Source organism: Brachionichthys hirsutus, unplaced genomic scaffold, assembly GCF_040956055.1.
Source record: "Brachionichthys hirsutus isolate HB-005 unplaced genomic scaffold, CSIRO-AGI_Bhir_v1 contig_479, whole genome shotgun sequence".
Taxonomy (NCBI): Eukaryota; Metazoa; Chordata; class Actinopteri; order Lophiiformes; family Brachionichthyidae; genus Brachionichthys; species Brachionichthys hirsutus.
The window spans coordinates 16,743-36,747 of NW_027180452.1; the positions used below are offsets into that span (position 1 = coordinate 16,743).

Sequence of the window (20,005 nt, forward strand, 5' to 3'; positions counted from 1 at the left end):
GGGTCAGCAGTAAGGGTCAGCAGTAAGGGCCAGCAGTAAGGGTCAGCAGTAAGGGTCAGCAGTAAGGGTCAGCAGTAAGGGCCACGTCCCGGTCACCAAGCTGGCGTTTAAAGGGTTTAACAAACCGCGGCTTAAAGAGACGACGGAACAAAGACATCAGGAGACACTCCCAGAGAGCACCGGAGGACGAGTGTGCCGACACCCTGTTCGCTAACCACACGAGGACACAAGCAGGACAGGGCAAGGGAGGACACAAACAGGACAGGACAAGGGAGGACACAAACAGGACAGGACAAGGGAGGACACAAGCAGGACAGGACAAGGGAGGACACAAGCAGGACAGGGCAAGGGAGGACACAAGCAGGACAGGACAACCCTTAAATGTGGCATTTGGAGCGTTTTCGTTCATCACAATGACGCAGTCAAAAACAATATTGTTAAGAAGTTTGCTGTGGTTGGTTGATTCCCTTTGTCACATGACATATAGCTCCTCCTCCTTGTATCTGCTCAACAGGAAGGACAGAAAGACGAGCCCGACAGAAAGTCAGCATTCCATTTGAGAACAATAAAAGAGGACGTCGTCATTTTGAGAGGACAGAAAGACATTTATCGTCATTCATTCGTTAAAATGAACTCAGTCCGTCACAAAATGAACGTTTCTCCTAAAAGTATTCTTGATAAATTACTAATATTTACGTATACTTATACTCAGAATGTACTTTAAAAAAATATTTTCTTGCACCTAGTACTCTGCTGCGAGTAAAGACGCGTACGTCTACCCGACGTCTTCTCCTGCGCCGTCCATCATGAGAAGACAAGCATGGAGGACAAGTCAGACGACGGGACAACTGGTGAGGGGGACGTGAGGGACCACACTGGACAGACACACTGAGCAGCGGCGTGTGAGGGGACAGAGGTGGGTGGAGCTTAGATGACCCGGCAGCAGCTGGGCGGGGCCGAGGTACAGCCCCCCCCCCGCTGGATGTTGACAGAGATGGTCTTCTCACACAGAGGTAGTTGAAGCAGAGCGCTCAGGTTGCTGGGGGGGTCCCTGCCGGCCCGTCCGTGCCCCCCCGCCCTGCGGTGGTGGTGCTGCACCGAATGGGTGCGAGCCGGGGCGGGAGGGGGGAGGGGGAGGGTGTCCAGCCTCTCGGTGGAGCTGATGCACACCCCCCAGGCTAATTTCTCCTGGATCTCTCCCCCTGAGAGGCTGCGGGGGTCTATGATGAAGCGCCCCCCCCCCACTGCGGTGGTGTTGCAGGCACAGACTCATCAGCTTCAGGCTCTCCACCAGCGCAGCGCTGCGGCTGGCCGTGTGGGGCGGGGCACGGAGGGAGGGGCTGGCCGCGTGGGGCGGGGCGCGGAGGGAGGGGCTGGGCGTGTGGGGCGGGGCGCGGAGGGGGGGCTGGCCGTGTGGGGCGGGGCGCGGAGGGAGGGGCTGCTCGTGTGGGGCGGGGCGCGGAGGAAGGGGCTGCTCGTGTGGGGCGGGACACGGAGGGAGGGGCTGGCCGTGTGGGGCGGGGCACGGAGGGAGGGGCTGGTCGTGTGGGGCGGGGCACGGAGGGAGGGGCTGGTCGTGTGGGGCGGGGCACGGAGGGAGGGGCTGGTCGTGTGGGGCGGGGCACGGAGGAAGGGGCTGGTCGTGTGGGGCGGGGCACGGAGGGAGGGGCTGCTCGTGTGGGGCGGGGCACGGAGGGAGGGGCTGGTCGTGTGGGGCGGGGCACGGAGGGAGGGGCTGGTCGTGTGGGGCGGGGCGCGGAGGGAGGGGCTGGTCGTGTGGGGCGGGGCACGGAGGGAGGGGCTGGTCGTGTGGGGCGGGGCACGGAGGAAGGGGCTGGTCGTGTGGGGCGGGGCACGGAGGGAGGGGCTGGTCGTGTGGGGCGGGGCACGGAGGGAGGGGCTGGTCGTGTGGGGCGGGGCACGGAGGGAGGGGCTGGTCATGCTGCTGTTGTTACAACAACTGGAGGGGCTGTCTTGTCCTTTGTTACACCCCCCTCCCCCGCCTCCTCCATTTCCACCCCCAGCAGGAGGACTTCCCCGGTCTGGACCAGAGGTCCCCCCTCCCTCTCCAGGAGGTTTGCTTGGCTCTGAGCTGCTGCCGCCCCCGTTGCCCCCGTTGCCCCCCCCCGGGCTGCCGGGCGGCCCCTCACTGCTGTCTCTCCGGTTCCAGCTGTACCCAAACCCGGAGTCTTTGTCCAGGCGCCTCCGGTGACTCTCGGAGTCGTCGTCGCTGGTCTCAGAGCTGGAACACGAGGAGCCCCTCCCCTGACTTTTGCGCCGGTGGTAGCGCTTCTGTGTGGCCCCCGGGGACGAGGAGGCCCCGGTACCGGCGCTCAGGTTGGTGGCGTGTCCCGCCATGTTCATCCTGAGGCGGCTGAGTTTGGGGGGCAGGCCCTCGTCCAGGCCGAAGTCATCGTCCGACTCCCCCTCCTCAAAGATCTGCTTGAGCACTGGAGCGCTCTTCCTGGACGTGAGGCGGTTGGTGATGGAGGGAGGCTTACGGCGCAGGACCACCTGCGTCCGGACGGGGGGTGGCTCCTGCTCTTCCTCCTCCTCCTCGTCTTCCTCCACCCTGAAAAAACACGATTGGCGAGACTTTAACCACCAGACCAGAAGAGACGAGACGAACGGCGATCTCCGGTGCAGCGGTTCTTTAGCGGGTTCCCGCGGGACGCTCGACGGGAACTGGATCAGCCAGAACCAGAACCAGAACCAGAACGGACACAAACACGCCGCTGACCTGAAGAGGCAGGCCCTCTGCTTGGCTGCTGCTGAAGTGGACGGCGCGGGGGCCCTGCTGGTACCAGAACCAGGAGCGGGGCCCGAGGTGGCAGCACAGGCACCCTGATAGGAGATGAACAAAAAGACGAGGCACTCGTGTTAGGATCATTCAGGGGGTGCGACCGACCACGGCGTGATGCCGATGAGCGGACCTGTGCCGGCTGCCCCGGAGAGTCGCTCGCCGTTTCCTCTCGCCGACCCAGCTCCAGCAAGCCTTTGGAGCGATGTCCATTGAGCAGGTTCTCCGTGCTGCGGGCCGGGGACTGGGGGCCTCCACCGTGGGAGATGGGGGACGCAGCCAGGCTGTCCTCGATGTCCTGGTGCATGTCCACCCTGGTCGGCCACGACTGCCTGGAGGAGTCAGACGGACCGGGTCAACCCAGACCTGAGACACCGAGTAGATGTCTTCCAAGCTCAAACATGCCTTTAGTCACGATGCATACAGGGTGACACGTGCAATAATCAATACTCGGGATGTCCCGGCCCGATCAGGAGCTCGCAGACTCGATGGGAGTCGGACGAGCGCCCAGTTCAGCCACGTGACGCCGCTCAGAGAGTTCGCTTCGCGTTAGAAACCACGGTGTGAAAGCAGACCTTCCATAAACTATAAATGCAGCAGCGTTGGGACTCTCAGCTCCCCAATCGAACCGAGTCCTCTTGGGCCAGTGTGAAAACGACCGAGGTGCAGTGGTGGGCCGTCGGGGCCAGCAAGGCCTCCTCTGCTGGCCTAAGATAACCAGAAGTCATGATCATATTTATGATAAAAGTTAATTTAATTTTACATCTATTCTCCCTATATATGTATATAAATATATAAAACGGGCACATATAGTTGAGAGATAGTTGCGATAGCCAATCAGATCACGAGTTGGCGACAGTACCGCCTTCTAGCTGGCCTCACGTTGAACGTGACATTTACGCGTCCTGTGATTGGATACCAGTCGTCCTTTTCCCTCACTACACACTTCTATCTCCACTCCACGGTTTCACACACACACACACACCCACACACACACAATGAGCTACCTAAACTGTCTTTCTTACATTAAACTGAAATTTCGCTATTTAGTGTACACAATTGTTAAAGCTTTCCTATTCTTGGTGGATTTATTCAAACTTTTTGGACAAATTATTTGAAATCCCCTTTTATTTGTAAGTTTGACAGTACCGCGTATAGTGATAAGTTTTAATTGCTGATGCAGGTTTATTGATTTTTAAATGCTCCGGAAAATAGCCCGTGTTGTACACGATTGAGGTGATGCCACACCAAATACTGCGAAGTGTGTTTCTGTACATCATTTCTGCAGCCGTGGTACTATGAGGGGTATATATTCAAGAATACATCACCGAATGCCGAGGAGTGAAGTGCACGGCCCGCCACTGCCTGGGCGTGTGCTCGGTTACCATGGCAGCGTGCAGCTGTGCGCGTGGCTGCTGTGACCTGCGCTGTTCTTTACCTGAATTGTGCCTTGATGTTGCTGGGGCTGGAGGAGCGGGTGGGAACGTCCTTTTCCTGCTTCTCCCGGAGGATCCGTTCTGCTAGCAGGTAGTACGTGGCTGTTATGTGGTTGTATTTGTTGGTCTCCAACGCTCTGGAAGGACACAGGTATAGTTTATGAGGAACATTGAATACGAGTAAAGAACATATTATCTATTTAATTACTATCGGGTGGCAGTGGCTTAGTGAGTTGGGAACTGAAGGGTCAACGGTTCAATTCCCGGCCCAGAAGACAATACGGCGTGAGGACTGCTGACTGGAGAGGGGCCAGTCTACCTCCAGGGCGCTGCCCAGGTAAACACAAGGAGCATCGGAGGAAACCGTCCAGACTCAGGGTCCTAAAAGAAAAGCTCATCTATTGGTAAAGTCAGTCAATAAGTAACGGGACACCTTCTTTAAGTAACAGGACGCCCTCTTTAAGTAACAGGACGCCTTCTTTAAGTAAGAGGACACCCTCTTTAAGTAACAGGACGCCTTCTTTAAGTAACAGGACGCCTTCTTTAAGTAACAGGACGCCTTCTTTAAGTAACAGGACGCCTTTAAGTAACAGGACACCTTTAAGTAACAGGACACCTTCTTTCAAGCAAGCAAGACAATCCAACATTGAATGGAGTTTTGAAAAGAGACAATGCATGATTCCACCGACTGCTGCAAAACGACCAACGTTACAGACCTCAGGAAGAGGAGCTTCAGAATGGTGAACGACAACATGCTGGTTGGGAGCAGAAGAACTTCTCCTCCTCCTCTAACTGACCTCCTACCTGTGGAGCAGAAGAACTTCTCCTTCTCCTCTAACTCACCTCCTACCTGTGGAGCGTAAGAACTTCTCCTTCTCCTCTAACTCACCTCCTACCTGTGGAGTGTAAGAACTTCTCCTCCTCCTCTAACTCACCTCCTACCTGTGGAGCGTAAGAACTTCTCCTTCTCCTCTAACTCACCTCCTACCTGTGGAGCGTAAGAACTTCTCCTTCTCCTCTAACTCACCTCCTACCTGTGGAGCGTAAGAACTTCTCCTTCTCCTCTAACTCACCTCCTACCTGTGGAGCGTAAGAACTTCTCCTCCTCCTCTAACTCACCTCCTACCTGTGGAGCGTAAGAACTTCTCCTCCTCTAACTCACCTCCTACCTGTGGAGCGTAAGAACTTCTCCTTCTCCTCTAACTCACCTCCTACCTGTAGAGCGTAAGAACTTCTCCTTCTCCTCTAACTCACCTCCTACCTGTGGAGCGTAAGAACTTCTCCTTCTCCTCTAACTCACCTCCTACCTGTGGAGCGTAAGAACTTCTCCTCCTCCTCTAACTCACCTCCTACCTGTGGAGCGTAAGAACTTCTCCTTCTCCTCTAACTCACCTCCTACCTGTGGAGCGTAAGAACTTCTCCTTCTCCTCTAACTCACCTCCTACCTGTGGAGCGTAAGAACTTCTCCTTCTCCTCTAGAACACTCTGCACCAACTCTTCCTTCCTCTTCCTCCTCCTCCATTCCTCTTTCCTCTCCTCCATTATGAACAACTTGAATCCTGCTCCTCAGCTTCTAGCCTTGCTTCCTTTCCTCCTGGTCTCCTGGACACACATCAACCTTCCTCCTCCTCCTCCTCCTCCTCCTCCTCCTCCTCCTCCTCCTCCTCCTCATGTTCACCGGCTCTCTAGCTTTCCCCGTCATCGTCCCGACATTCAGAGTCTCTACTCTCAGTCCTAAACGCTTCCATTCCCTCTTCTCTCGTTGTTGATGCACTCGTCTTCCTCCTCTTCCTCGTCTCTATCTTTGACCCACAGTAATCCAGTGTCCAGCAGGAGGGTGTGACCAAAAATGGTCGTCATTATTGAAGGCTGTCAAATCGTATCTTACTGCATTTTTGGTGTTCAGGCCGGCGTTCAGGCTGAAGCAGTTTATTATGTTAGGAGTGTTTAGATGCTCAACATGAAGGGAAAGAAGTCCAACAAGAACATGCAGCACAACTTACTCAACTATGGCCTCTCGGTCTGCGATGTCTCCGAGGACCATGCGCTGGATGATGCTGCCGTGTTCCTCCTCTGAGAGGTTTTTATGGGACACCAGTGGAGTGCTGAACTTGGTCGCTGGGGACGGGTCAACGCCCCGCAGCCAGGCATGGCTCTCGATCTCCTCCAATGAAGCGCGTTGCTTTGGATCCCTCTGAAGCATACGGTCGATCAGACTGAAATCAGGGACGGGACAAGGGAGGGGATAGGGACAGATGATTACGATGAATCGGCATCTGAAAGTTAACATCAGTGGAACATCTGAGGAAAGGACAGGAGGCGGAGCTAGAAGTGGAGGAGATGAAGATGCTGAGGTTCTCCTTGGGAGGGACCAGGTTGGACAGGATTAGAAATGAGACAATAAGAGGGACAGTGAAGGTTAGACGTGTTGGAGACAAGGTCAGAGAGACCAGACTTTGATGGTTTGGACATGTCCACCTACTAACCCGAATAGATACAGAACAAATAGTCCATGCGTTTGTGACTTCCAGACTGGACTACTGCAACTCCTTACTGTCCGGCTGCCCAAAAGGTCTATTACAGCGTTTCCCAACCTTTTTTGAGCCGCGGCACACCACGAACCAAAATGACACAAAATGACGTTCTAACACAGTACACATTATATTAGATGAGCTTTATTATAATATATAGAGTTAATAATATAGTTTTTTAATGTATTTACACTTAGTGGGAAACCTGGGGCTGTTTTGATGAACACAAAATGGATATCCTGCAGTAATGGTAGAAAGACACACACAAAGCTCTTCCTCAGTCTCTCTGTTTGTAGTTTTTATCGCCGTCGAGCTTGAGAAGCTCAGCTCACACAGATATGTGGTTGAAAACGGGAGCAATGTCAGAATAGCTTTGTTGGCTAGAACGGGGAACTCCTTGGCAACAGATAACCAGAAACTGTCCAAAGGAAGATCAGCAAAGTTTAGCTTTAAACCACCATCTTGTTTCAGTTCAGTGTAGTGATGGGAATTCCGGCTCTTTTAAGAGAGCCGGTTCTTTTGGCTCCCAAGTGGCTCCTCAGATTTTTTGTTGACAAAATTTATTTAATACCAAATCATGTGCATTGTGTAAAATTAGCTACTAATGTAAAAGCATGCAATATATCAAATGTTTATTAAATGTCTTTATTTAAATCCTCTTTGCACTGCTAGCTACAATAAACATATTATATAATATAAAATACAAAACCAAACCAAACACATCTCACAGAGAACAAGGTCAAATCTCTGCATGTAAATCTGAAACAACACATCAAGAAAACATAAATTAAAAAGTGCAAAAGATAAAGCAGCATCAGGTAACAGTTCTACTGTTTTACTGAAGATTGGCATCAAAGGAAACCGAGTGGCTCAGCTTGGAGGGGCTGATCCTGTTTCTCCTTTCTGTTATCATCTGTCCTGTTTTGGAGACTCTCTCTGGGGGGACAGTCTCCGTGCCATTGCGTGTGTGAGACGTGGGTAGACTGAACACCTGGACTCCCACCAGCTCAGTGGGTCTGCACTTCTTTGGATAAGCGGCTCCTCAAGATACGATCTTACTTTATTTTATTTTGCCTTTGTGTCAACCGCGTTAAAATGTCTCCAGATTTTTCTACGTTTTCTATCACTCGTTTTTTTCTCTCACCCTTTCTAGCGCGTCGTTTGTCTCTGGTCTAAAGTTCTCTCTCTCCCTGCCTCCCTTTCGTTTCGTCCGCTCGCTGTGCTGCGTGTGCGTAACCCCCCCCCCCCCTGCTCGCTGTGGACACGCACACGCCCACACACACATCTCGACCAATCACGTTAGACTTTAACAGACTTTTTTTTGGCTCACAATGACGGAAACCAGCTCCTGTCGTTCACTTCAAAGTCTGAAGCGCGATCTACGGGCGGCACGAACACTTTATTACAGCAGGACACCCGACAGTGTTAATTAGGTGATATTAGAAAAACACACCGGTTGGGAAACGCTGTTCTATAGTAAAGTCCCGCCCTGCAGCAGATCCGAGACACGGACGCCATTTTCATATTTGTGGATTATTTCCTCCTTTAATTCAACAGTTGTTCTCTCTGCTTTCCTCTTTTTCAGGCGTCTTACTGCCGCCTTTGTTTAGATCCAAAAGAATAACTCAGAGCAAACGTGCACACGAAGCTAAAAAGCTGCAGTGTTTCTGCTCCAGTCACACTGAACCTACTCGGGGAGACTCCACCTTCGGTTCGCCTCGGCTCCTCTCGTGTGTTTGAATTCTGAAAATGCGTTGGACTTCCGAGGCATATTAAACTCCGTTTTCTTTGTTGGAGAACCGAGGTTCCACGGTTCGGCTGGCAGTACCGTCATCCAGACTGAAACAGAACGGCTGTAGGGATGGGTGTCCCGCATTTCTGAATGTCTTCTATCGATGCCTAACAGTAAAATGTCCTGATTAGGGCTGGTCTCGGGGTGCTGACTTTCTACACACATTTTGTATATCCTCTGGCCTTGGCCTCAAAAAGCTGCACACTTGTGATTTTCAGAATCTTCTCGTCATTCCTGTCAGGGTCCCAGACGTACGCCAACTGGGTTTCCGCTTTTTGCCCACCAGATGGCGGCACGGAGCACGGGCGATGGCCTGAGACCGGAGCAGCTGCACCACATCACCCCTGATTACACTGCCTCCATAAAACCCCAGGTCCCACCAGCACCGGGTACTCGGATATCATCATCCATGCCGTCACCAAGTCCTCCGTCCGCCTATCGCCTTGCCTGCTCCCTGGTCCTCGGTGAATCTCCCGTGCTCCGCCTTGTTTACTCTGACCTGGTCGTTGATTCCGCGGTTGGGTATCTTTCAGGTTTTGCCTCTGGCCCCGCCACGCTTTTGTCCTTTTGTCCTTTTGTTTGGCGGTTCTCCTTAGTTGTACCTTCTCTGTTCTGTTGCTACTTTGTAGGTCCCTTGGTTGTTACTTTTATTGAAGAGGCCTTAGTTGTTTCTGGTTTCCGTTTCCTTTATTTTTTGGTAATAAATTTGGTATTTGTTACTTCCGCCTCTGCCTCCTACTTCAGGGCTCCACCATCTGGGCCAGGCCTGACAATTCCATGACAAACCATTCATTTTTATCGTGAATTATTTCACTGATTAATTTAGAATGAAACTGACGGTTAGTTGGTGAGCTCTGAAGGGAGATCTGATACCAGCCAATGCTGCTAAATTATGTTGATTTAGAGTACCAATGAGAAAAGCAATGAGAATTACTGCATCCATTATTCACATGGAGACGGCCACTAAGGACCAAATATTTGTGTTCCTTCTTTCTGTGATTATTGTTTTCACTTTCATCTCATTGTGCTCTTTCTGCAGCATTTCAAGCTTTATCCGTCTCCCACAGACTTCTGTCTTCATTGACCGTCTCGTCTTAAATCTGATTTGTCAAGCTCTGATTGGCTGAGGATCAAATACTGCATGACATATGGACAAGCTAGAAGTGTGCTCAAGAAAATCTGGTGCATCAAACTTAATATTTGTCTCCTGTGTAAGGGGGGGGGGGGGGGGGCAGGGCGTTCATGGTGTTGGTACACTCAGGAATACTTGAGCAGGGTTTTATCAGAATATTACTGATATTTCAAACAGGTTTCAATGTTCTTCATTCTGATGATGCTTCTGCGGTTGCCTGTTTTCCAGCGGGGGCTCGAAGTGGGACAGGAAGCTTGGAAGCAATCGTGTTGACAGGCTTGTGTTTAGCAGCTGCATCCCATGCAAAGAATCCAACAATCCTGATGTAAGAACATTAGTAGAACTGGACTCGCCATTCTGCTTCCATCTGTCCTTGGAAGCAACCTTACCCGACCAAGCACCCCCCCCTGCTGCCTCTGCACCTCCCTCTCTTTCCATGTCTCGCTCACTCTCTCCGTGCTGCAGCATGGAAGCAATAAATACGCAAATCCCAAAGCAAGATAAGGAAGCGATGAACTTGCGCTGGGATGGGGTGCCTCCGTTCAGGGACCGTGTTTGACGAGTCGCCTTAAAGCGGAATCGAATCAGTTTTGACTAATGGTGCACTCAGGAAATGGCAGATGACACGATAGAGCGTCCGTGTCCTTGTGTTTAGTCGCTCTACGTCAAACAGTGAGGATGCTTGCCTTGGGCACTCACCTGCACTGGGATGGCTCCCAGCCGTTGTTTGCCTGCCCTTGCTGCAGGATTATTTGGCTTGGAAAGTAAGTTCAGGCAAACAAAGAAGGGATTCTGTTTGAATGTCACTGAAACCTGTTCCACATCATGGGCATGCTTAGCAGACCTGCTCAGCTACCTGCTGTATACGCCGTGAGATGAGTGAAGCAGGGATGCTGTGGTGCTGCCGCTGGAATAAAGGGATTAGAACCGGAAGGGAAACACGGAACACAGGAAGTAACCTTTTTGCTCCTTAGTCCGCAGACTGCAGTCCAAAGGGATCCTGATTCAAATCTTTCCTCTCCAAGAACTGGAAGCGCTGAAGAGGTTGTCTTTCTCTTGGTACAAGAAGGTGAAGCTGGCGCCTCAGCCTCTAGGTCAGTACCGAGTTCCCATCGATAAGCACAGAATCCCCAACATTCAGGATGAGCAGCTCTCGGGTACAGAGGGAATCTGGTTCCTCGTTGTTGCTCCTCCCATATGCTGAAATAGCTCAGACTTCACAATGCCCCGTTGGCCCTTGACTCCATGGAGGTGTTAACCTTTAGGAATGCTGAAATGCTCATTCATATTTCTCGTCACTACCTGTCCTCTCTCATTATCCCTAGATAACATCAGGCGCTACTATGGGGAGGGTCTGGCCCTCTACTTTGGCTTCCTGGAGTACTTCACCTTCGCGCTGTTGCCTATGGCTTTCATTGGAGTGCCTTACTACTTGTTTGACTGGGAGGACTACGACAAATATGTCGTCTTAGCTGTGTTCAACTTGATCTGGTGCACCGTTCTCCTGGAGGTATGGACGGTTGTGTTTATTTATTCAGCCGAACTGGAATTAAAGTTTCCAGAGGTCAAGAAAAAAGTTTAAAATTGAACAATTTATTTACAATTAATACACATACTTGCCACATGAGGAAGAAAAAAGTGATTATTTGAAACTGTCCTGTCCTTAAAGTCCTCTACATCAGGGGTCTCAAACTGAAATTGCCGGGGGGGGGGGCATCGGGTATTCCACAAAAAAAGCGATGACTAACAGTTCCTTAGTTTAGGTTAGTTTTACCCGACTGATTATGTATAACATACATAAACCGTGGGACACAGTTATGTCTGCGTTATTTAGTGGCATTTAGCTTTTAGTAATGGTTACTTGGTTACTGTTACTTTTCAAAATAAAATATATTTAGACGCAGAGCACGGATACAGGGACGCACATCTTGTGCACGTTCCCCCGCTTGACGTCAAGCCAGGAGAGATTTCTTCCAGACGTGTTTCAGGAGGTGATTCCAGACTTACCAAACGACGAAGGATCGACTGGATGGTTTATTTCTCTGCTTTTGGTTGATCAGGACCTAAAATCACCAGAATAGAGTAGAAACATGGGAAAAGTGAGTTTTTCATAACATGTCCCCTTTAAATGAAGCCACGCCTCCCAGTTATGTTAACTCTCACATTTCTGGAGACGCCGGCCGAGGAGGTGGAGTCGGAGCCATCTATAACTCTGAGCTCCAGATGAACCCTAAACCTAAATTAAACTATACCTCCTTTGAGAGTCTTATTCTTAGTCTGTCACTTCCAACATGGAAATCAAGCCAGCCAGTCCTGATTGTTCTAGTTTACCGCCCTCCAGGCCCAGACTCTGATTTCATGTCAGAATGTTCTGAATGTTTAACAAGCTTAGTTCTGAAAGCAGAACAGATACTTGTTGTGGGAGATTTTAACATTCATGTAGATTCAGTGACGACTGCCTTGCTACTGCCTTCCTCTCATTACTGGACTCAATTGGCTCCTCCCACAGAGTGAACATTTCATTGGATCTAAGTTAGACCGGGAACCATCTTCAAACTAGAAAGACAATCAGAGATTGCAGACCCCGCCTCCAAAAGACTATTGGATCTTGTGAGACAGTAAACAGGGCTTCCGGATCAGAGGGGCCAAACCTGCTCTAGCTTGCTGCTCCGGAACGTACTACAAGACTCCTTCTGGACTCTTTTTCCCATCATGCCATTCGTGTCCCTCCCTCTTAAAGTGGCAGTTTACAGCACAGGCACAATTCCAGATGTAAAAATAATTCTAGAATCTGGATCCAGATCCAGATCAACGCCATTCTCGGGGAGGACCGAGCCACGGACGGAACCTTGCTTGTGTAAAAATTTCAAGTCGATTGGATTACTAGTTTTTGAGTTATGCGCTCAAACGAACAGACAAGCGGACCAAATTGCAATACCCTCGCCTCCTCTTTGGCGAGGGTAAAAAAACACATTTCCGTCGAGATCCATGCAGCAGCTTTCCAACCAAAGGCAGGCCCTCCCTGGCCGAGGCGATGGGTGCTTGCGCTGCCACTGCTGTCCTGTTTGTAGGAGCTCTGACAGCAGCTGCTTAGTCAAATACTACATAGTGATAAACCCACCGGCTTAGAAGATACTCACACCAGCACCACGCCTACAACCAGTTTAATGAGACCAGTTGTTGCTGGGATGAATATCTTTGTAAGAAAAGCTTTCCTCCTCCAGCTGTGGAAGCGCCGCAGTGCCTCTCTAGCCTACCGCTGGGGCACGCTGAGCAGGAAGAAGGCCTTCGAAGAGCCCCGTCCTGGGTTCCACGGCGTCCTCGGGCTCAACCCCGTGACGGGCCGCGAGGAGCCTCTCTACCCCAACACCAAGAGGCAGCTGCGCATCTACCTTGTGTCCCTGCCCTTCGTCCTGCTCTGCCTCTCCCTCTCCCTCCATGTCATGATGATCTACTTTGTGATGGAGGGATGGGCACACGCCCTCCACGACGAGGAGCCCACATTCTGGACGGGCATGCTGCTGTTCGTGCCCAGTATCGTCTACGCTGTGGTCATAGAGGTGATGAATCTCATCTACAGATGCGGTGCCGAGTTCCTGACCGACTGGGGTGAGTCGTTCTGCGTATTTAATGCTGCAATGCAGTGGTGGAAACGTGTTTGTGTACGCAACAGTACGCATATGTGCTAGTTTCAGACTGTTTGACAGGCAGGATCTGTTACGTATCACGTTCTACCGGCTACTACTGCAGTACAGCAGATACTGCTTCTACCGGCTCCTACTGCAGTACAGCAGATACTGCTTCTACCTGCTACTACTGCAGTACAGCAGATACTGCTTCTACCTGCTACTACTGCAGTAAAGCAGATACTGCTTCTACCTGCTACTACTGCAGTACAGCAGATACTGCTTCTACCTGCTACTACTGCAGTACAGCAGATACTGCTTCTACCTGCTACTACAGCAGTAAACAGGATACTGCTTCTACCTGCTACTACTGCAGTACAGCAGATACTGCTTCTACCTGCTACTACTGCAGTACAGCAGATACTGCTTCTACCGGCTACTACTGCAGGACAGCAGATACTGCTTCTACCGGCTCCTACTGCAGTACAGCAGATACTGCTTCTACCTGCTACTACTGCAGTACAGCAGATACTGCTTCTACCTGCTACTGCAGTACAGCAGATACTGCTTCTACCTGCTGCTACTGCAGTACAGCAGATACTGCTTCTACCTGCTACTACTGCAGTACAGCAGATACTGCTTCTACCTGCTACTACTGCAATACAGCAGATACTGCTTCTACCTGCTACTACTACTGCTTCTACCGGCTACTACTGCAGAACAGCAGATACTGCTTCTACCGGCTCCTACTGCAGCACAGCAGATACTGCTTCTACCTGCTACTACTGCAGTACAGCAGATACTGCTTCTACCTGCTACTGCAGTACAGCAGATACCTTTTTTTGTGACGCTGTATGCGTGAGGACGCGTGTCTCCGTGGACACAGCTGCCATTAGCTGTAGCTGCCATTAGCTGTGGCTGCCATTAGCTGTAGCTGCCATTAGCTGTAGCTGCCATTAGCTGTAGCTGCCATTAGCTGTGGCTGCCATTAGCTGTGGCTGCCATTAGCTGTAGCTTCCATTAGCTGTAGCTGCCATTAGCTGTAGCTTCCATTAGCTGTAGCTTCCATGCTCCTGCTCCAAACGGCTTCTCTTCTCTGTGCCTTTAGAAAATCACAGGCTGGAGTCTTCGTATCAGAATCACTTGGTCCTCAAAGTGTTGGTCGTGAGTAGGAATCGCATACTTATGTCTTTCAGCTTTGCCACTTTCATGCTTCCGTGATCAGAGTGCAGAATTTCTTTTCATTTTCACAGTTCAACTTCGTCAACTGTTTCTCCTCACTGTTCTACATCGCCTTCGTCATGCAGGACATGGTGCTTCTGAGGCAGGTAGGCTTTCTGTCCCCCCGTCTGCCCACCCGAGCCGCTGCTCCACTCGTCCTGGTTAGCATTGTGCTCTTCTGTCCAGAGTCTGGCCACCTTGTTGATCACCAGTCAGATCTTGAATCAGTTTATGGAAGCCTTCATGCCTTATTGGCTTCAGAGGAGACGTAACAAGAAGATGATCCGGAAAGTCCAGGTGACAAGTTCTCTGCAGGACAAAGAGCTTCCTCTGGCGGAGCAGGTCCGGCTGGAGGCCTACATGAGCACGTACCTGGTAGGTTCACGCAGATCTGCATCTTGCTCTCCTGTTCGTTCGTGTGTGTGCTACGTAGATCTGCGTGTCTGCGTCTCGCCCCGTCAGGGTACCTTCGACGACTACCTGGAGCTGTTTCTGCTGTTCGGGTACGTCAGCCTGTTCTCCTGTGTCTACCCTCTGGCTGCTGTCCTGGTGTTGTTGAACAACTTCACAGAGATGTACTCTGATGCCTTCAAGATGTGTCGTGTGTTCCAACGTCCCTTCTCTGACCCGGCGGCCAACATGGGCGTCTGGCAGGTGATGGAAGAAACCGAACATCTGACTATACAAGCAAATTCACACCACCTCAAGAGCTTAAGACAATGTGTCGGACGTCTCTGTCTCTGTCTCTGTCTCTGTCTCTGTCTCTGTCTCTGTCGTCTCTGTCTAGCTCGCCTTCGAGGCCATGAGTGTGATTGCTGTTGTGACAAATTGTGCGCTGATCGGCATATCTCCACAAGTCAAGGCTTACTTCCCAGCATCAGAGACACAGCTCATACTTTGGACAGCAGCCATTGAGGTAATTCACCGACGCACAGATGTTGGTTATTCAACTCAATTCTATTTTAAGTCAATTGAGTTTCTATAGCACCAGATCAGAACAGGAAGTCATCTCAAGGTACTTTACAGGAGTAGCAGGGAAACACAGAACCCAACTTAACCCACAAGAGCAAGAACTTTGGAGACGGAGGCAAGAAAATACTTCCCTTTAACAGGCAGAAACCTTGGACAGAACCTAGGCTCATGGTGGACGGCCATCTGTCTGACCGGCTGGGTTGACAGAGAGAGTGTGACTGACTGGAGGAGAGTCAAAAACAAGGAGATGTATCGGGAAGCGATAGCGAGACAGGGCAGGAGCAGACAAAATCGAGATGCTAATGCTAATGTCAGTGTTGACAGATCATCAGATTCTGTTACAGAGGCTGGAACAATCTGTTGGTGTTAGAGGATCTGCATTGAACTGGTTTAGATCATATTTATCTGATAGATTTCAGTTTGTACGTGTTCATGATAAATCTTCTATGTACACAGAAGTTAAATATGGAGTTCCACAGGGTTCAGTGCTTGGACCTATTCTGTTCACGCTGTATATGCTTCCCTTAGGTAACATTATTAAGAAGCATAGCACGGTCTTCCCTTTCAAAGCGTGTTCATGTCCTTGCTGTTTTTATTTAATAAATGATGCATATAAAAGCTGTCCCAGAAGTATTTTAATGTAAGATGTTTGCTATTCTGTGATTTTAGCATGTGCTGCTAGCCTTCAAGTTCATCCTGGCCTTCCTCATCCCAGATGTTCCCAAACACATCCGCATTAAACTGTCCCGCTTGGAGTTTGAATCGCTGGAGGCCCTCAAGAAAAAGGTGAAGCACCGCAGAGACGCCGTTTCAAAGACAACATCTCAACACTTTAGTCAGCAAGATGGCGTCAACACTACAAACAACAGCGACCACAGTGCCGTTTGTTTCTGTGCTGTCCTCACATTGAGAACTCCTGTCCTTTCGTCTTGTCCCGTGAGCAGCAGCAGATCAACCTTCTCCACTTCACCCTGTCCTTTGCATCGTCCTCCCCAACACCAGCCACTCTCGTTTCCTCCCTCACTACGTGAGGTTGGGTTGCTGTGGCAACCCTCACGGGACAAGAAGGCGGGACAGTAGAATGCTGGAAACGATCAGTTATCCATGTAATTAGTGAAGGAATGTTGCGTTTGCTTTCAGGTCTTAATGAGCCTCCATTTGTGACAATAAAAGTTTGATCTGGTTTCCTCCCAACATCCTGTCAGTGTCAGCAAAAACAAAACGTGATGCCTCGGAACAAGGTGTCTGGAGAAATAACAGCAGAAACCAACATCTAAATATGACTTAGTCCAGGCAAAAGCCTTCTTCAAATCCACAAAACGCATGTGGACTGGTTGGGAGAACTCCCACGAACCCTCGAGTACCTGATCGAGGGTGTACAGCTGATCCAGTGTTCTCTGACCATGACGAAAACCACATTGTTCGTCCTGAATCCGAGGTTTGACTATTGGTCAAATCCTCCTCCCAGCGCCCTGGAAGGCTGATGAGCGTGAACCCCCTGCAGTTAAAGCACACCCTCCACTTCCCCTTCTTGAAAAGGACAGTCCCTGCACATCCAGAGACTTAAGATAGTCAGGGTGAATCTCGTCCTGCTGGAGAACCGCCTCAGTCACCTCAGCCCGGCGGTGGAGGCGTCCGCCTCTGCTTCCTCCATAAAAGACACGGTACCGGGATTGAGGAGACCTTTGAATTGTTCTTTCCACTGTTCAACAATATCGCCAGTCGAGGTCAGCAGCTCGCCGCTTTCGCTGTAAAGTGTTGGCTGTGGATCGCTTTCCCCTCCTGATGCGCCGGACAATTCGCCAGAATGTATTCGAGGCTGACTGATGGTCGTTTTCCATGGCCTCGCCGAACTCCTCCCAGGCCCGGGTTTTTTGCTTCCATAACCACTCGGGCCGCAGTACGCTTAGCCTTCTGGTACCTGTTAGCTGCCTCCCGAGTCCTACGAGTCAACAAGACTCGATCAGACTCCTTCTTCAGCTTGACGGTATCCCTTACTTCCAGACTCCACCACCGGGTTCGGGGGTTGCTGCCTGCAGACGACATGGAGAGCATGGTCCACTCGGACTTAATGCCCTCAGTCTCCTCCAGGATCTTGTAAAAGTTCTCCCGGAGGTGGGAGTCAAACACCGCACTGACTGAGGCCTCCTAACCTGCCGGCGGATCCGACTCGCCACCAGGTCGTGATCAGTTGTCAGCTCTGCCCCTCTCTTCACTCGAGTGTCCGAGACAAGCAGCCAGAGGTCAGATGACACAGCAATGAAGTCGATCGTCGACCTCTGGCCTGGGGTGTCCTGGTGCCACGTGCACTTATGGACATCTCTGTGCTTGAACAAGGTGTTCGTTATGGACAAACTGTGACTAGCACAGAAGTCCAACAGCATCAAGGAGGCCATTCACCCCAATCACCCCCCCTCCAGGTCTCATTGTCACTGCCCACATGAGTGCTGAAATCCCCCAGAAGAACAATGGAGTACCAGCACCCCTCCCAAGGACTCCAAGAAGGCCAGGTACTCTGCACTGAACTCACACCAAGGAGACGCCTGTCCCTGACCTGAAGGCACAGGGACGCGACCCTTTCGTTCACTGGGGTGAACTCCAACACATGGCGGCTGAGTTGTGGTGCTAAGCAAGCCCACACCAGGCCGCCGCCTCACCGTGGGCATTTATTGATTCAAAAAGGGAATCTGATCAATTGCCTTTACAGTTTGATGTAAGAAACACGCAGGTCCCATATTTGGTCGAGGTCTTTCAGGCGTCAAGGAAACATGTCCTCTTCATGCATGTTCAAGTTAGATGTACATTTAGAATCTGCACCAGATTAACTGAACTCAATGAAAGGGCATCAGCCAACCATTGGATGTGTCCTTCAGGCAGGTCATGGCACCGCGTTGTCGTCCAGCGCTGCACACAGTCCATTAATGTCCTCCATGTCTCTCCCAGTTAGATGCGGTCTGACGTTCAGCCACTCCGAGCTCTGCGTCCCCCCTGCCTTTTAGAAACACAGCTAACAAGGAAGGAGGGGATGCCCCCCCCCCCCCCTGCAACAAATCCACATTGTGTGTTTTGTTCTGTTTGCAGAAAATGCTTGAAGCCTCGGAGCTCAGTGAGGAGAGGCGGGGCTACAGGTGCTGATGGGCGGAGTCGACACACCTCACTCCCGTGTTTTCACACGATGCTGCTTTGTGTGTGCTGTTTCCCTGCAACGTCTCTTTACTGTCACCGAGGAGGGGAGGGTCAGCGACGCGCCCCCCCAGGAGCTGACCTCGGTTTTAGAACAGCTGCTTACCAACGCCTGACATTTTAATGAGATGTACTGTAATAACGTTTTATTTTCGGAAGGTGGAACAAATGATGGTTGTAATTATGACATGCTAATAATCTAGAACATATTGATTTTGTATCAGAACTCCATGTTCCCTTCACTTTGGGTTGAACTTTAGGTTTAGGTTTACCTTCAAGGAGGTTTTGTCTGTTTGTTTGTTGTTGGGTTTACTCAAAAGGTTCTGAACAAACATTCTGGAGGACGGGTTCGATGATTGGCTAAAAGGGTCTGATGACATCAGCGTAGGGTCTACCACATACTGTAGTCTACATGTGTAGGACTCTGGAGACAACAGTCTAGAGTGCGACGGACTGAACTGAGATCAGATCAACTCTCTGTCCGGTGCTCTGCCGACGTCAAATCAACCAATCGGATCGATGCGTTTCAAAGGGCAGCATTTAATTGTCTCCTTTCAGCTTCAGCACCAACGTTTAATGTTGAACTCTCACTGCTAGCTATTTAGATGAGTCAATGACGCAGCGGGGGGGGGGGGGGGGGGGTACGTTGGCAGGAAGTGAAACTATGCATCAACTCTGCTTTGTGCATCATGCATTCAATCTGATGCTGAGAAAATAAAGAGACGCCTTCCTGGGTGGGACGTGATGGAGGGACCGTGTCTGAAAACACTGTTTGTGAGCAACTTGGTCCAGCAGCAGCTCGGTTGTAGCACGAAACCTCCTAAGTCTCAAGTAGCATGTTTATTACCACCGACTTGGTTTCAGCACCTTCAGTGACCGGGATCACGGCCTCATGTCTGTAGCTATAATCTATAATCAGGGGATGCAGGGGGGGGGGGGGGTTGGGTTCGGGCTGCCAGACAGAGACATCTTGAAAGTAGCTCAGGTGAATGTTTGGATAAGTGACGGAAACAAATAAGGTACAGTTAATAAAATCTGCCATATTCAGACTCAGCATGAGAAAACACTTGTATAGGAAACATTAAGGTCTGTCAAAGAATTATTAAAGGTATGAAATTTAAAGAGCAAGAAATGGTTTATTTGAGATAAATATCCAGAGATCCGGATTTTACAGCAGATACAATCTTCAAATCAGACAATCTTCGTAAGATTCCATCAATTGTTGATTTAGCGATCTCTTCTGCCAAACAAACTGCCCTTGACGACAGCCTGATTTGTGATTTGGCTTTTCTGAACAGAGCCTGTTGAGATC

General features: G+C 50.6%; 2 protein-coding genes across 2 annotated transcripts; one reads left to right on the forward strand and one right to left on the reverse strand.

The window, feature by feature from the left end:
* Nucleotides 1-927: 927 nt before the first annotated feature.
* On the reverse strand, nucleotides 928-8,898 carry LOC137915009 (SNF-related serine/threonine-protein kinase-like). Its single transcript, XM_068758488.1, is given in 8 exon segments — nucleotides 928-1,243; nucleotides 1,245-1,314; nucleotides 1,890-2,572; nucleotides 2,741-2,844; nucleotides 2,934-3,132; nucleotides 4,239-4,373; nucleotides 6,240-6,452; nucleotides 8,843-8,898. Coding segments are annotated over 8 exon segments (1,776 nt in total).
* Nucleotides 8,899-10,661: 1,763 nt separating this feature from the next.
* On the forward strand, nucleotides 10,662-18,645 carry LOC137915006 (anoctamin-10-like; the record flags this gene model as incomplete). Its single annotated transcript, XM_068758485.1, has 10 exons — nucleotides 10,662-10,785; nucleotides 11,017-11,201; nucleotides 12,916-13,300; nucleotides 14,426-14,481; nucleotides 14,571-14,645; nucleotides 14,725-14,913; nucleotides 15,001-15,192; nucleotides 15,326-15,454; nucleotides 16,180-16,296; nucleotides 18,592-18,645. Coding segments are annotated over 10 exons (1,506 nt in total), but the record flags the coding sequence as incomplete, so codon positions are not given.
* Nucleotides 18,646-20,005: the final 1,360 nt, after the last annotated feature.